The sequence below is a fragment of the Triplophysa rosa genome, linkage group LG4 (assembly GCF_024868665.1).
Source record: "Triplophysa rosa linkage group LG4, Trosa_1v2, whole genome shotgun sequence".
Taxonomy (NCBI): domain Eukaryota; kingdom Metazoa; phylum Chordata; class Actinopteri; order Cypriniformes; family Nemacheilidae; genus Triplophysa; species Triplophysa rosa.
The window spans coordinates 24,249,921-24,267,230 of NC_079893.1; the positions used below are offsets into that span (position 1 = coordinate 24,249,921).

The window sequence follows — 17,310 nt, forward strand, 5'->3', positions numbered from 1 at the left end:
CAGGAGGAAATCCACAATTACGCACCTTGAAAAACTTCAAAGCGGTTTAAATATCCATACGATTGATCCATACTGCATCGACACACAACAAATCGACCATAAGTGACATGTTACCATTTTTTGCTTGAGCGAAAGACTCTCTTGCGGGCGTTTAGAACAGCGCGCAGTCCACAGTCTCTGCTTTCTGTGAGATTTTTTATTATTTTAGAAGATTTTGGAACGTTTTCGCCATGGCACCGCCACAAAACGGATCTAACCTAACGGGGAACTTTACGAACCAGTTCGTGCAGCCGCCGTGGCGCGTCGCGCTCTGGTCTGTGGCGTACAGCTCCATCCTCGCCGTCGCGGTGTTCGGAAATCTCATTGTGATGTGGATCATTCTGGCGCACAAACGCATGCGAACTGTCACCAATTACTTTCTGCTCAACCTGGCGTTTTCGGACGCATCGATGGCTGCTTTCAATACTTTGATCAATTTTGTTTATGCCACGCATGGCGATTGGTACTTTGGAGAATCCTACTGCAAATTTCACAACTTTTTCCCAGTCACTTCTGTCTTTGCGAGCATTTATTCTATGAGCGCTATAGCGGTTGACAGGTAGAGTACGAGTTGACTTTAAATAACTGTGAAAACTTGATGTCATGAATATGATTTATGTAAATTAAGGGCTGCAGGACTAGATATAAAAAAATTACACCCATAATGGACCTAGAATCGTTAAAAGACCCCGACTAACCATGATTTTATTAAAGTCAGTGAGGGAATGGTAACCAATCTTTTGGCAGATTAGTAAATTTGTGATTACTGTATGGGTTTACCACAAATACCATAGTTAAGCCATGGTTACTTGCTTAATTATTGACAAATTATTTAAAGTGTCATGTTTACACATACCCAAACTCACTGGCTTTTCAATTGCAGTTCTTTGGCTGTCCTTATTCTGTACAGGTCTCTTGATCAATGCCATCTCTTGGTTAGATAATAAAGCAATAAGCCCCAAGAAGCAGTGGGTTACTGGGGAATTTTATAATGGCTTAGAACTCCGCTCAGCCAATCAGAATCAAGGACCAGAACTGACCGTTTTATAATACCCCATAATTCTTTCATTAGGTATAAATTCATTGCCTACATTTGACAAAATAGGAAGTGGTTTGTTCAACTATTTTTGCTGTTTTGTATTCTTCATTTTGTTGGTGGTGTGTATTTTTCCAGCTGATGTAAATGCCTCAGGCAGTCTGTCACACAGAATGGCTGACATTTTGCAAAGTGGCTGGACAATGATTGTGAATCGGTGGGCTCTTTTAATAGAGAGCTTTCATGGACATCTTGAAAAGTGCAGACGCACATTGATTCTATTAATCGAAATCAGTAACACATGTCAGTGCGTTCCATTTCAAACCATTTTCATAAATGTATTTTTAGAACAAGCTGATCTCATAGGAATTCGTACTATTTCACTAGGTGGCAAAGCAAATAGTCCTAAACTGTACAAATGATATTGCACAAATTGAATAAGCCACCTAGTAAAATAGTTATGAATTCCTGTGAGATTGTGTTGGTTAGAAAGATCTTTTTTTAGCCTAAATTGAAAAGGTGTCTCTTATTCATCCAGAAACAGTCCACAAGGCCAAGCTGTCTAACATCAGGTTTACTGATTTGTGCACAATATCTACAATTGCTTATAAAATTAGCAACTGGTAAAGCATACTAACATAAAAACTTGGTCTAGATCATTTTTCAAGGTTTAAACCTTTCCCATTTTCATAAAGCACCATGAAATGCATTAGGGTCAAACATGTTGGATAGTAAAATGGATGCACAGTAGTTCAGTTGTAAATGAATTCTACTCGCTCTCTTATTCTTCTCACCTAGTGGATAGACTGCATTGAGAGAGACGTAGGACATTTAGCGCTAACAGTGTGCAGAATCCTGATTCAAGAACAGAATCCATTGATCTTGCTTTATCCTTGCCTTTAATAAGATTAAATCAAGAACTTGAAAGAACAATACGAACCAATGTGTGTTAAGACAACAGAGTGCAAAAATAGAAGTAAAATACATTAAGAAATACATGGAGGACTTGGCTTTTAAAAGCATAAACCATTAAAAACAGACCAACTTGTAGAAGCCACAAATCAATGTGATTTATCAAAACAGATAAACAATCTGATTGTTTGGGGGAAATACACCCATAATTCTGAAGAAAGATTATTGCCGATCCACCAATCAAAGAATTCAAAGTCACCATGCGTGAACTGTGCTTAAAGATCTTATTAGCGAACACAGTTCCCATGAAACATTGCAACAAATTGAGTTGTATATACTGTATACAGCCACAAAAGTAATTAAATTAAATTTTAATTTATTCAGCATTTCTATATGTATTGTGGCGTTTCCAGCCCAGCGTCTGTTAAATTTCAACAAAATCAAACCTCAGGAGTGATAAAGTCATCCATTAGCAATGTGAAAGACATGTCTTTCATTAGCACGATAAGACACATGAAAACGGATCAAAATCAAGGTTATCACATAAAAAACGAATTTTTGAACTGTTATTTTGACCTATTTCTCCAGTTTTCATTTTCTGCAGATAAATGCAAATAGAAACAATATTTTTTATTTATTATGCTTCATAGGAGCAGTTTAAGTGCATCATTTTGGTTTAAATCAAACTTTATAAAGTTGCGATTCACAGCGGGATATTTTAGTCCATGTTTTGAACCAAACATACTTTCGGAATCAGTGCAGCTGAAAAAGTGTTGCACTATATTGTTAGAAAATAACGTTCCTTTATAAATGGAAGTAAATCAAGATCAGACCTGCTTCAGTATATTGTGCTCTATAACACTTCAGTGCTCCACTGAGAGCCAATTCTTTGCCATAGGCTCTGCTTCAGAACTTAAGAGATGTTAGAAGTTTCGTTTTTCTTTTCAATGTTCAAGATGTCTCCCCTACATAGAAAAAACCTCCAGTTGATTTTTTTAAGCTTGTCTTCTCACCCCTTCAGATATCATGCTGTGCCACCTAATCATATTTTCCCCTCTGCACCCCGCTGCCATTTCCTCATTTCTCCTTTGATTAGGCATTGTGCGGACTATTAATATCTCACTAACCTCCTTCACTCCTCTGGGAAAATAATGAGTATTAAATGGGACATGTGTAGTTCATCAATAGCCTTTCCAGATACGGACGATTAGCTTGGTGCGGAACGCAAGCGTCCATAAATTTAGGTACTTAAGTAATTTATTTTGTTTGCTGTTAAAAAGCTATTTCACCATGAGTGGTTGAGTTCTGTATCTAGGATGAATAGTACAGGAGTTATGTAATGTTAAAGATTAGAATGAGTATAAGGGTAGTCATATACAACAGGTTTCATAGTTCATGCTTTATAGGAACCTTTTGACCCATTGTTTACACCTATTACCAAAAGTCTGTGATCCAGTAAGTGGTTAGCCAAGACAGATTGCTGTTCACACCTTGTATTACCATGTGTCCCCTGTGACCACTTGTGATCGGATTTGTTACATCAGTCACTGCATGAGATATAAGCCAGAAAAACATAGCAGCACAAAAGGCAGTGATTTCTCTCACAATATCCTTTGAATAGAATAGACTCCATTTAATTTCATTGTTTCACATAACCTGTCACAGCAATTGCAACCAATGCTCACTCCACCCCTCCCCTTTGAAGCACTACGGTGGCTGACACAGGACTAAGATGTCATCACGTTTTCGCTTCTTTGCTGAAGGAGATAACGTATTTATGAAACGTGCTCTGTAGAGTGGTTTGTCCGTTTAGGGCTACTGTAGAAACAACATGGAGAATTCCATGCAAGGGGACCCGCAGTGTGAGATAGAAACAGCTCATTTTAAGGAAATAAAAACATAACGCTTCATTATGTAAGGTCTCTACACACCTCTAAAGACATAGACGTTATTTATATTATATTGCATGTCTCTCAATAGATCTTCCAAAAAATTACACACTGGTCCTTTAACACTTACTAATGCATTATGTTTTTTTCTATACATTGACCTGTATTTAGGTCTGACCGCTTGGGCTATCTAAGCAGGCTTAGAAACAAACATTTTCATCTAAATATTTGTGCAATTTCATTATATTTTTTGTGTTAAGCATGGAAACCTAATATCTTACCATTTTATAAACTAGAAATTTCAAGTTTTCTTTTAATCCTCAGGCCATCCCAGATGTGTTCTAAAGCGAAACTAGAGGTAGCCTAAATGTGAGAAATCAATTTCTTCTTTGTTTTCACACACCAATTGTTTTGCCATCGACTAACCAACTGAAGTCATTTGGTTTACTTTTATGATGGATATATTTTGGGTAAAGAAAGTGACAAATATTTTCAAAGAACTTTGTTTTCATCTTAAGATTGAAAACAAAAAAAGGAAATGTATGAAGATGAGTAATTATAGGAGAATTTTAAATATTGGGTGAACTTTTCCTTTAATAAAGACTAACACCCTTGCCAGCAAATGACAGGTTTTATTGTTTCAAATGACTGAAGGTGTACATCTTATTGATTTTGAGGGTAAAGCATTCCTGTAGCTCAGTGGTTAGAGCATGGCGCTAGAAACACCAAGGTCATGGGTTCGATCGCGCATACTCAGAAACAAAAAATAGAGTATAATGCAAAGTAACTTTGGATTAAAATGTCTGCTAAATGCATAAATGTGAATGTGTGCCAAATGATTCAATGCACCAATTCAAAAACCGTTTTGATAGTCTATTTGCATAATTTGATTATATGCTCCGGCTCCTCCCGAACTTTGTTAATAAAACATCATTTATTCAAAATATTTAATTCAGTGAAAAAAGTGATTGATTTGGGAATTAGAAACAGTTTTGAATCTTAAAAACTGCGTTTGAATGCACAGTTTTTGCTCTCAAATGCGCATTGTTTTTAATTTCACAGCATTGTTGTGGATTACTCAAGACATGATACCAGGTACAAAGGTCTCCCTAAGACCAAATATTATTCACAAATAAGTGTTTTAAATAAGCTTTATCTGAAAATAGCATCCGCTCTGAAATTAACTATACTTTAAAGTTTGAGGATATTCCCTGAAATTTATTAAAATGGTAAAAATGTGGATATACTTGACTCAATGTGTTTCTGTCGCAGGGTGACCTCAACCTTTTATTTTATTGAGTAAATCAGGTTTATCACATAGACTATTCACATGAATGGATGTCACTCCGAAATAATTCATAAGCCTATTCAGTAAGTGAAGCGGTTGAGTCCGATATTGTAATTGATTCTCATCTCGGGTTTGTATAAGATAAAAAAAAGGGGTTTGGGGTTGTGGTGCATGCATACGTGTCTTTTGCATTCGCGTTGCGTGCATTCACATTTAAAATACGTCCGTCTAAGCAGCAAACGCCTCCGTTACGGCCCCATAGTTAGCGGCCACCGCCTCCGTTCCGGCCCGATACGTTAGCGACCCACCGGGAAAACGCCCCTGGCCAGTCTAACCCTGTTTCATATGCAAAAAGAGTGTACTGTATGGAGTATATACGGTTGCGAAAAACAGCCACTTAATTCTGAAAATCTCTGAAAACTGCTCATAAAAACAATATAATGGCTGCAGTAGACTCTAGAGATAAAAAAGCAATAAAACTGTAATTAAAGCCCTTTGAAATGAAGGGTCCTTTAGTCCTTTATAATCTGCAAACGTCAAAGGTGTTGTTATTTGCTTTTGTTATCATCTCTGTTTAGGCGAAGCCACTAAAACATCAGCATGAGAATTACATCAGACAGGAGAAAACTGCAGTCAACACTGTTCTTCACAGTTATTTCCCGTTCTCAAAAATGTCACAGTGCTTATGTCTTCGGGCCACATATCACAAACCCCACACTTGCTGTTGTGTTAGTTGTTTATGTTTTGCTGGTAGCCAGTCACTGCCCTTGTGCTCAGAATACTTGTGACGTGTGCTGGAATTTGCAGCAGGTCAATGTGCCCACACGCTCGCATTTGGGAGAAAGTGTGAGATTTGTGTTGACACCACTTGCCCAGACAGTGTTTTCCGTGAAATGAATGTTTAATTTCACTGGCATTGCTGGTGAAAAAAATCCATTCTGGTGCATTCACCGATGTTCATGAATATTTAATACAACTATAATGCCCAACATTTTTTGACGGATAGTGAGGGCCAGCGGGTTCAAATTCAGTTCAAACAGCTTGTCGTGTAGAATTACACTTTAACGTGCTGTTATTTGGCGCAGTTATTATAGATTAGCTGTGTTTAGCTGTGTTGTATAAATGTAGCTTAACAACACAACAGCACATCACAGGACGAAATAATTAACCCTTTTTAATTGCAGTTTATTAATTAATCTGCATTTCTGGATATTTTACAGACATGCTGTGGTTTTATCTAACGCACATATGTATCTCTTATTTCTACTCCTTGGTTTTTCCAACACGTTTCCAAATGTTATATCCGTGCTGGATATATCTTGGGGCTCTAAAAGAATAATTGGTTGTCTAACAAGCCATTTACTCTACAAGAGTCCTTAACAAAGCAAATAGCCCCTCTGAATCTGATTCTGAATATGTTAACGGCACATGTTAAGGGCACATGCACATTACAATGTGATAGTTCAAAGTTCACGTATAATCAATGTCATGCGATTGCCTTCATGACAATTGATGAAATAAAGGCTTATTCACCACATTCCTGCCATCACTGTTGTATTGTTATTTAATGTTTTTTTCTTTGTTGACCATTTTCCTTAAAATGTCAATTCCGTCATCATTTTCCCACCAGTTTGAAGCCTTACTTATTTTTTGTGCAGAACATAATACATGAAATTCTTAAGACTGAACTGCTCACTGTTTACGATTCCAGCAATGTAGAATTAAAGATATAGTTCACCCAAAAATAAAAAAAATCTGTCATCATTTACCTAACCCTACTTACCTATTAAGACTTCTTTCTTCTGCAGAACACAAAAGAAGATATTTTGAAGAACGTTGGTAACCGAACAATGGCGGTACCCATTGACTTCTATTGTATAGACACAAAACTGATGCAAGTGAACAGATGCGCCGTTGTTTGATTCTTCAAAATATCTTCTTTTGTGTTCTGCAGAAGAATGTAACTCATACAGGTTTAAAATGAGCGGGTAAGTAAATGATGACAGAATTAAAATATTTTGGGTGAACTATACCTTTAAGCTTTGAAGCATCAAAACATACAAAAACCATACAAATGTAAAATAAAATGTCCTATCACTTGTGCACCACATTCCAAATATAACAGAGACAGCAGTTTGTGAGGAATATACTTTACCCAAACCAAAAAGGCAGACCATATTATAGTTTTTGCCTTTGTGCTCCATTGAAGTAAGTCAAACAGGTCTGGAATGACACGAAAGAGAGTAAATAATGATGGAAATTTAAATTGTATGGGAATTAATCCTGTAGTGACATGCCTGGTAGCTTGAATTCTTAACATTCTAGGTTGTAACATCCTAGTGAAAGATTTATCTCCCCCTGCAGCAGCGCATATGCGAACGCTCGGCTCTTTGATGTGACCCATTATCAATCTGCTATTAGATCATTACACAACTTGGAAATTGAAAATCGCCCTACCGTGGTGCGTCTGTGATGTATTGTCACTTTGATGTTGTTTAAAGCTGTAAAGCAGAGTGTTTTGAATTGCCCACGCAGGTGCATTCATAAGCCGTATCATAAACTGACAGACGAGTCTGAACAATGTTCTGTTTGTGTTGCATAGGTATATGGCCATTATCCATCCTCTGAGATCACGTCTCTCAGCCACGGCCACTAAGGTTGTCATTGTGTGCATCTGGGTGCTGGCGGTGGTTTTGGCCTTTCCTCTCTGTTTCTTTTCAACCATCAAGAAGTTACCCAAACGGACCCTTTGCTACGTTGCCTGGCCCAGACCTGCAGAAGACCCTTTCATGTGAGCGCTCTTTATATTATTATTTTAAAAAATACTTTAGTGTCTTAAATGTTAGTTTTTCAAGTTTTTTAGAACAGTAAGTCAACATTGTATAGTTTCTTCGGACGCCCTCGCCTGGACTGCAGTTAACTGTTGAGTTTTGTTGCATTTTAATTTTATTCAATAAACAATTTGTTAAAGAGGTCCTGTATTTTGTCGCATTTAAAGAAACCGTATGGGACATTGACATATAGCGGTTGAGCTTGGTATCGCAGTCTAAATTCTAAATATTGGAGAGGCAAGTTTATACCAATTAATTGTTCTTCTCGGTTTCTCTTGCTTGTTATGAGAAATAATCTACAGGCACTCTTTTATTTGCGAATGTTTGCCGGAATTTGAGGGCAGCCCGCGAACGCGCGCATGCGCAGTAACATATGTTTATGTTGTTGCTTTGAAACCGTCTCAAGTACTCATCCAGTTTTGGGGGCCATATTATCCTGAATGGGAGCATTTAAAAAAAAGTATATTTCTTTCTTTCTATAACTCTCACATTAGGTGAAGATACAAGCAAGTTAACTGCATGAATACATTTATATTTGCAAAGTTTGCAAAGAACTACTGTATGACCAGAGAAGAATTAAACACGCTTGCTGTTATTCGAATATGGACCGTGGGGCTCTAATTGAGGACAGCTGGGTGCTTCTGACCTCTGAACAGCTGAGGTTTGAGAGCAACTCTCTTGTATTAGGCTGCACAGCGATTTTATAATCAATCAGCCGTGTAAAAATGATTGACAGCTCAGATTTGCCTGCAGGTCACCAGCTGAAGAGCTCTGGCACAATGTACTGTATAGGGTAAAGAAATATTATTTGTCAAACAGGTTAAGTTTGCTTTGATTGCAGTCCATCTAGAATGTATGAATAATTGTTCATAAAACAAATGCAGTTAGTGACATTTAATAATAGGCATATTCTTGAAATTAATGCAAAACTAAAGTTGCAATTAAGACTGGGACTCGGTGCTATTGTGGAATGTTTTGCCATCTAAATGAAACTGCAAGAATAATAAAATATTTTAAGGGAAAGCTTACTCGGTCTTGCCTCAGACAGAGTTTTGCTCTGTCAGAATTTTTGGATCCCATTGGGCTCTACCAATATCTCTTGGTTATCACTTGGTGTGACAGCACAAGGTTTTTCAAACTTTATGATGCCAAGAACCCCTAAATATGATGATCCTTTTGTGAGAGACCCACATCCTATCCATCTATGCATTTGTATGTAAAGTTAGATAAATGCATTTGATGTTATTATACAACATGTGTGACCCTGGACCACAAAACCAGTCATAAGTCGCACGGGTATATTTGTAGCATTGGCCAACAAAACATTGTATGGGTCAAAATGATCGATTTTTCTTTTATGCCAAAAATCATTAGGATATTAACTAAAGAGCATATTCCATGAAGGTATTTTGTAAAGTTCCTACCATAAATATATAAAAACTTTATTTTTGTGAGTGGATGCAGCAAAATAGCTAACAAAAATGGCTGGAAACATGTCTACAAATTTTGCTTGCTGCTGTCTACTCTTTGAGAATTACCCACTCAAGTTTGGTATCTGTATGTAAAGCTTAGAATTTCTGCTTTCAGGTTCATTTACTCTGCACAACAGCGGTAAGCCCACAGAGAGCGTTAAAACAATCCTGTTTCTTCTCAGCAAAGGCCTGCTACAGCGCCTCTTATTGACAACTTAAAGGCGATTTACTCAATATTCTATTTTTTTGAACCCTCAGATTCCAGATTTTCAAATAGTATCAAAGCCAAATATTGTCATATCCTAACAAACCATACATCAATGGAAAGCTTATTTATTCAGCTTTCAGGTGATGTATCAATCTCAATTTTAAAAAATTGACTGGTTTTGGTGTCCAGGGTCACATATTGTTAATAATTACACGTAATGTTTAATGTATAAAGCATTTTCAATTCAAACATATTAGTACTGTAGCAAATTTCACAAGAAATTTTGTTTCATAGCAGTTTCACAAACCCAAGTGAAATATATCAGACTACACTATAAAATGCTGGGTTACTTTCAGCGCAGCGTTGTGTCAAAAATGGACAAACCCAGCTGTTTCGTCCCAAAATTCTGTGTTGTTTTAACCCATTGTTGGGTCAAATGTAAACATTTTCTGGGTTAATTTAACCTAGTGACTGGGTTTGTCCGTTTTTGACCTAATGTTGCGTTGAACATAACTTAGCATTGTGTGAGAAAACATGTAGTGTGAAAAACTCACTAGAAAGATACAAAACAAATACAAATATGTAGCAAGAAAAAGGAGGCAATATGGACACTTTAAATGAAATTAAACCATAACGTTCAGTAGACATTTAACATTTTTGCCTGGTCTTTTTTTCCTGAAATTTTCTGGGGACCTCTTTGAAAACCCCTGACATAGGCAACCATATTTCTCTCTCTTGGTCTAGGTATCATGTCATAGTAGCAGTGCTAGTGTACATTCTGCCTCTGGTGGTGATGGGTATAACCTACACTATTGTTGGCTTGACACTGTGGGGAGGAGAGATTCCTGGTGACTCCTCCGACAACTACCAGGGCCAACTGAGAGCCAAAAGGAAGGTAAGCAGTTCATGTTTTCTGCCTATGAAATATAATTAAGTAAATAACTATATATTTAAGTGTCATCTGAGTGTTTTAAAAAACAGGATAGTGTACAGAAATTATACTTCTGTACTTGTTTATGCTTCTTTTTATCTTTCTACATGCTTTCAGAGCAATAGTTGACCAGTTTCCGCTAATTTGGTGTAATACTTTCTTTAGTGTGTTGTAAAAACCTGCATGCACTTTTTGAGATCTGTTGTGCTGGGGGAACACGCACAAACATACAAGCATATACATCACATACTCACATTTAATGGATCAGTGCTGCACTATGTGGGATCAATAAGATACAAGATAAGAAAGTTCTGTAAAGTAAAGTGAAAGCGATGGCCAGCACAGCAGGTAGTGAATAGAAGAGAGAGGCAGACAGAGAGATGCAGCTGGTGATCAGATCAGACAAGACTGTTATTTAGTTAGTTTTGTTTTAGCTTTTGTTTGTGTACACCACAACAGCGCGCCTTGAAAATTAGGTGAAAAATATGAGACATTTCATGATGAAAGAGAAATGGGCCAACAAATGCAACAAAACGATTCTCAGAGGAAAATGTTATTGCTCAAAGGTTGCGGTTTCATTGCCCGCATGAGATTTACCCATATTGATTTCTCAGTTATGTTTCATTTATGCATCAACAACGTCACAGGTTATTCTTTGAACATTTCATAGAGCGAGCCAGTTTTTGACAGGTACGTTTATTTCTGCTCAACTTACTGTAGGATTGTTTGATCCTAAGGGAATGTTTATTGAATGAACGCATGCATGAATTATGAAAACCTTGTGATGTTTTTATTTCTCTTAGGCCATTAAAAACAAGATTTGAATCTTTTTTACACATATATTTCACTTTCTACTATTCATTGAAAGAAGTGACTGTAGGGCAAGGTTTCTTGATGTACCGGTGCTACGGTAGTATCGCGATGCTAAAGATTTAAAACACCCGCGATGCCACTCTATTTTTACGGTAGTATCATAATACCGTAAGTAATGTTGCCTATCGTCGCTGTCGGGCAGAATCCTCCTATGTCCAAATTTGGTCAATTTCATATTTTTTCACAAATCGATGCTATTGGTCAGTCCCCATGTGGGTCTGTTATTTTTACAAATTATTAATCAATCTAAAGTGTTGAAAATAGCTTGAGAGCAAATCTCTTAACTCCATTGGACACTTCAACTGTCTGAGAAGTCTCGTAACTCCACCTCTTCTTCACTCCGCGGGAGCTTCTCGGCATTACGTCTCCTGATTAAAAGTTTTTTAGACAATAACGAGTGAAAATAGTTAGGTTAGATACATTTGAGTAAGCCTGTTTTGTTAAAAATTGATAGCTGTAATGCTTCGGTGCAGAAGGAAGCCCGTGAGCCACGAAGGTAAGTTTGCGAGCAGATTCGGCTAATTTCCGCCTATTAGACAGCCTAGTCAGCTCATCGTTTTTTGTATTACATCACTTATAGTTCTTAAACCTTTAAAATTGGTTAATGATTGAAGCCTTTTCTCTTGTCAAGAGGCTCAACGCAACCGCCGACTTTATTTGCGTACAGATTAATTTCCGCCTATATTAGACAGCCTGTTTAACGTTTTATTTTGGTATTGCATCACTCATAGCTCTAACGTTTAAAATAGAGTTTAGGAAGATGTATGTAACCACAATCATTAGCTGTCATTAGCTCTTAAAGCCTTGTCTCTTGTCAAAAGGCTCAACGCGACCGCAGACTTTGATGAACACTACTGGCAGCAGCGACGTCTGTGTCCGTACCATTCTTATCAATGACAGCGTAATCTAGTATCTCCCTGCTCCCAAGTCATAAACCTTGTATCTCCGATTAAACATGGTTTTGGGGAAATGTTGTGTTAATGTTGGTACACAACAGTATATGATAGCAATATAAGGTATAATACCAACTTTAACGATACAATGTTTAATAACTCAAAAAATATGCAGTTTTTTAATTTCCTGAAAAATAATGGTTTTGGAAATGCGAGGATTCTGCCCGACAGCGACGATATGCACATCAACATTCATTTGAACACTTACATCTGCCTTTTTGCGATGTTCCTCTACTAAATGGATCCATGATTTTAAGATTCAGTGAGTCATTTATTAAGACACTTGCCTCGTTCTTAAAGTGACAGTTCACCCAAAATAGAAAATTCTGGCATCATTAACTCACCCTCTTGTCATTTCAAACCTGTACAGGTTTGGAATGACAAGAGGGTGAGTAAATGATGACAAAATTTTAATTTTTGGGTGAATTATCCCTTTAAAGACGGCATGAAACAGAAGTAGCGATTGTCGTTTTTTTCTGTATTGTGATGAATATCCAAGTGAAAAAACTTCTGAAATAAGAAAAAATGTAGGGCGGGACTTTGTTCATTGGGTACTGATTGTATCATTGAAAGTTGGGCGTTGCCTACAAAATGGAGTAAGATTTGTAAGCCAGTTTGCAATCAGTCAGTCATTGAAGCCCCGCCCTCGTGCCAGGTTAACATTTTTGAGATTACAGGTACAAATGAATAAAAAAAAAAAGATGTGCACAGATAAATAATTTATAATAAATACTGCAACACTGTGTAAAACAATGAGAATTATCATTTTTTTATTTCATGCGACTTTAAATAAATCAGCCTTTTTAAACAAGTTGGTTGAATGATTCACTGACTCAGTAAAAAAAGCCGCCACCTATTGGCCGCTTTAATTTCATAATTAAAGTAAGCCTAATGGTGTCACAAATCCCCAGACAAATACGATGCACACTAGATTGGAAGACATTTTACCAGTTTAATGAAACCACAGGTGAAAAAAACAGAACAAATCTTGACAGTTGGGGTGCGAGGTGTGAAAGTCTCTGAGGAGTGCTGGTGTAACCGGTCCCACTCGCCAGTCACTAGCATCTGTCGCTAGAGCGTCTCTGTTGGTCGGGGAGTGAGGTTTACACACTGCACAGATCTTCACTAGCTGGCCTCCATTACACTGGGTCTAGAATGTCATCACGAGCCTGCCATGATCGTTCCTCTGGAGGGTCCAATGAATTTGGGACTCTGCTTTTTACAGGGCTGTCGCAGACGGATATCATGGGTGGAGAGCCAAACCTTTTGTCCAGGAGCATACTGTGGAGTGGGTGAACGACAGGTGTCTGCATTGTCCTTTTGTCTGCAGACAGCATGTTGGAGGTGGGTGTGAGCTGAGTCCCAAACCCTCTCACTCTCCTGAAACCAGTGGTCCACAACTGGCAATGATGAGGGATCTCCCGACCAGGGGAATAGGGGAGGTTGGTAGCCGAGTATGCACTGAAATGGTGTTTCAGTGCATTGTGGAACAAATTCTGTGCATACTCGGCCCAGGCGAGGAAGCGGTGCCAACTGTGCTGGTGGTCATGGCAGTAAGATCTCAGGCATCTCCCAATGTCCTGGATCTTGCGCTCAGCCTGGCCGTTGGCCTGAGGGTGATAGCCGGAGGTTAGGCTGACCGTCACGTTGAGGTGCTTAAAAAGGCTTTCCAAACTTGGGATATGAATTGGGGGCCTCTGTTCGACACGATATCCTCAGGGAGTCCGAAGTTTCGTAATACATGATTGAAGAGGGATTCTGCAGTCACAAAGGCTGTGGGCAGCCGGGGCAATGGTATCAATTTGCATGCCTTAGAGAAACGGTCCACCACTACCAGAATACAAGTGAACGTGTCGGACAGTGGCAGATCTGTGAGGAAGTTTATTGCAAGATGGGACCAAGGACGGTGAAGGACTGGTAGAGGCATGAGTTTACCCTCAGGCAGATGTCAGGGAGTTTTGGAAATGGCACAGACTGAGCATCCTTTGATGAAGTGGGAGATGTCCTGAGACATCTTGGGCCACCACTAACGGGCGGACAGGAACGAGAGGGTCTGCTGACTGCCTGGGTGGCCGGTTCCCGGAACGGAGTGTGCTGAGTCCATGAGGGTGGTGCGGAGTTCTGGGGGAACGAAGGTCTTACCCTCAGGACCTCCCGGCGAAACTTGGTGATTTCCAGCACTGATCTCTTCATCAATAGCTCACAGAATGGGGCTCACGAAGACGGACGGAGGGAGGATGAGTAAAGAATTGACGAGATAATGCATAAGCTTTCACATTCTTGTTCCCAGGTCGATAAGTGACCGTGAAGTTGAAGCGGGAGAAGAACAGAGCCCACCGCGCTTGTCGTGGGTTGAGTCGTTTAGCTTCCTTCAGACACTCCAGATTCTTGTGGTCAGTTATGACCAAAAAAGGAAATGGGCTCCCTCCAGCCAATATCACCACTCCTCTAGGGCTAATTTGATGGCCAAAAGCTCTCGGTTTCCGATATCATAATTAAGTTCGAGACTCTGCTCCTGGCCTACAATACCATCACTGGTTCGGCACCCCCTTATCTTCATTCGTTAATGCAGACTTATGTACCAGCCAGATCCCTATGCTCTGCAAACGAACGACGTCTTGTGGTGCCATCCCAAAAATGTAAAAAAAATGCTCTAACTTACCTTCTTTGGGTCGGGTCCACATATGTGGAATGATCTGACCGCTGCTACAAGATCAGCAGATTCTGTAGCCGTCTTTAAGAATCGGCTGAAAACACATCTCTTCTGTCAGCACCTGACCGATCAGTTCTGACTTCCATCTCTTTTCTACTCTTTCTATATAAAAAAAACTTGTCTCTGTATACTGTGGTAGGCTTTGTGAGACCAGTTTTATTGCACTTATGCTTTTTGTTGTCCTTATGTTGTTCCAGTTGCTTCTATTGTTTACCTCATTTGTAAGTCACTTTGGATAAAACCGTTGTCACGATTGAGGTGCAGAGAACCCAGATGCAGGCAGGCGGTGGGTAAGGGGTTAACAAAAATACTTTATTTTACAAAACAAAAAGACAAAGCAAACACCCACGATGGGGATATAAAAAAGAAAACAAGATAACAGGAAGCAGACAAGACGTAGACTAACTAAGACTAAACTAAAATAAACAACACTGGACAAAAGCTAAACTAAAGACTTACTAAACTCAACTTGACAGGGGTTTTCACAGACAACAGGAACACAGCACACATGGCAGACGAAAGGCACTCGACGAAACCATACACAACGCAATACTGAACAGAGTACAATCCAACAGCACAAGACAAAGAAACATGAGGGTATAAATAGGGAGAGACAAACGAGGGATAACGACACGGGGCAGGTGTGGGTAATTAAACACTCAGGGAAAGATAACGAGGAAACGAGATGGCGGGAACAGAGACAGACACTGGAGAGAACGTATATTATTGTCAAAAGGACAATAATATGTTTCTCTCCACACATAACCAAAGGCTTTGCCACGACTCTGCTACAGGACCAAGAAAAACATGACTAAATGAAGCAGAGCCATGACAACCGTCTTCTAAATGTAATTATAAATGTAAGTTCCGCTGGAGACAGTTTACGGAAAAATAGGTGCATGGATGGAGACGTGGCGGACTCCCCTGCCACTGTGACAAGACTGCACCCACACCGGTGGTGGAAGCATCCACTTCCATCTGGAAGACAGAGAGTGGGTGCACAGTAGAAGGCTTCCTTGAGGGTCTGAAAGACATGTAGGGCATCGGCGTTCCAGGACAGAGATTTTGGCTTACTGATCATAGAGGTGAGTGGTGATGAGATTATGCTGAAGTTGGCTATGAAACGGCGGTAGAAGTTGGCAAATCCTAGAAAGCGCTGCAATTCACGGACTGTGGTGGGTTGTGGCAATTTCATTACAGCATCCACCTTCCCCTAGTCCATCTTGACTGTGTTGTTACTGATGTGATAGCAGAGGAAGTGGATGGTAGACAGATGAAATTCACATTTCTCTAGCTTGAGATAGAGTTGGTGTTGGCGGAGTCATTGTAGTACCTGGGTGACATGATGGATGTGTTCTGAGACTGTGTGGGAGTAGATGAGGATGTCGTCAATATAAATTATTACGAACCAGTCGAGTAAGTCTCTGAAGATATGTTCATGAAGTTCTGGAATATGGCAGGGGCGTTTACTAGTCCGAAAGGCATTATCAGGTACTCATAGTGTCCGGAGGGTGTTATGAAGGCGATTTTCCATTCGTCGCCAGCTTTCACACGTATTAAATTGTAAGTGCTACAGAGATCCAGTTTAGTGAAGATGGTGGCATTGCGAAGCTTTTCTAGGGTGGCTGGGACCAGAGGAAGGGGATATGAAAACGTCTTGGTATGTGCATTTAGAGTCTGGTAATCGATGCACGGCCTCAAATCTCCATCCTTCTTGCCCACAAAAAAGAAGCTGGAAGCGGCAGGGGATGTGGATGGGTGGATAAAGTTCTGCGCCAACATCTCAGACATGTACTCATCAATGGCCTTCCGTTGCGGGATCGAAAGCGAATAGATACGATCTTTGGGCATGGGGGCCCCAGGCAGCAGCTCAAAGGCGCAGTCCCATGGCCGATGTATCATGATACTTCAGCTGGTATAGTATCATAAAATATGTTTATGGTTCCATGACAACCCTAGCATAGGGTGATGCACTCGAAAAGTGTATAGGGTGGTGCCATCAAAAGCCATGCAAAAGCAAGAAATGTCCTTTAGATAGGCCTATACTGTAGCCTTCCACTGTAGTGAACTCATGAAAAGGTTAATTTTGATTGCAGACTCTGGTATCATGACAGATATAATCCCCATATCTCATCTAAACCAATAGAGGAAATGCATGTGACTTT

The 17,310-nt window shown here is 39.4% G+C and overlaps 1 protein-coding gene across 1 annotated transcript in view; it reads left to right on the top strand.

Moving 5' to 3' along the window:
- The window catches only part of tacr3a (tachykinin receptor 3a), a 54,106-nt gene continuing 36,796 nt past the window's right edge, over positions 1-17,310 (top strand). Inside the window, exons 1-3 of the mRNA XM_057331141.1 lie at positions 1-598; positions 7,767-7,955; positions 10,420-10,570. Coding sequence (XP_057187124.1) covers positions 231-598; positions 7,767-7,955; positions 10,420-10,570 — 708 coding nt within the window. The 5' untranslated portion in view covers positions 1-230. The remainder of the gene's footprint in view (positions 599-7,766; positions 7,956-10,419; positions 10,571-17,310) is intronic.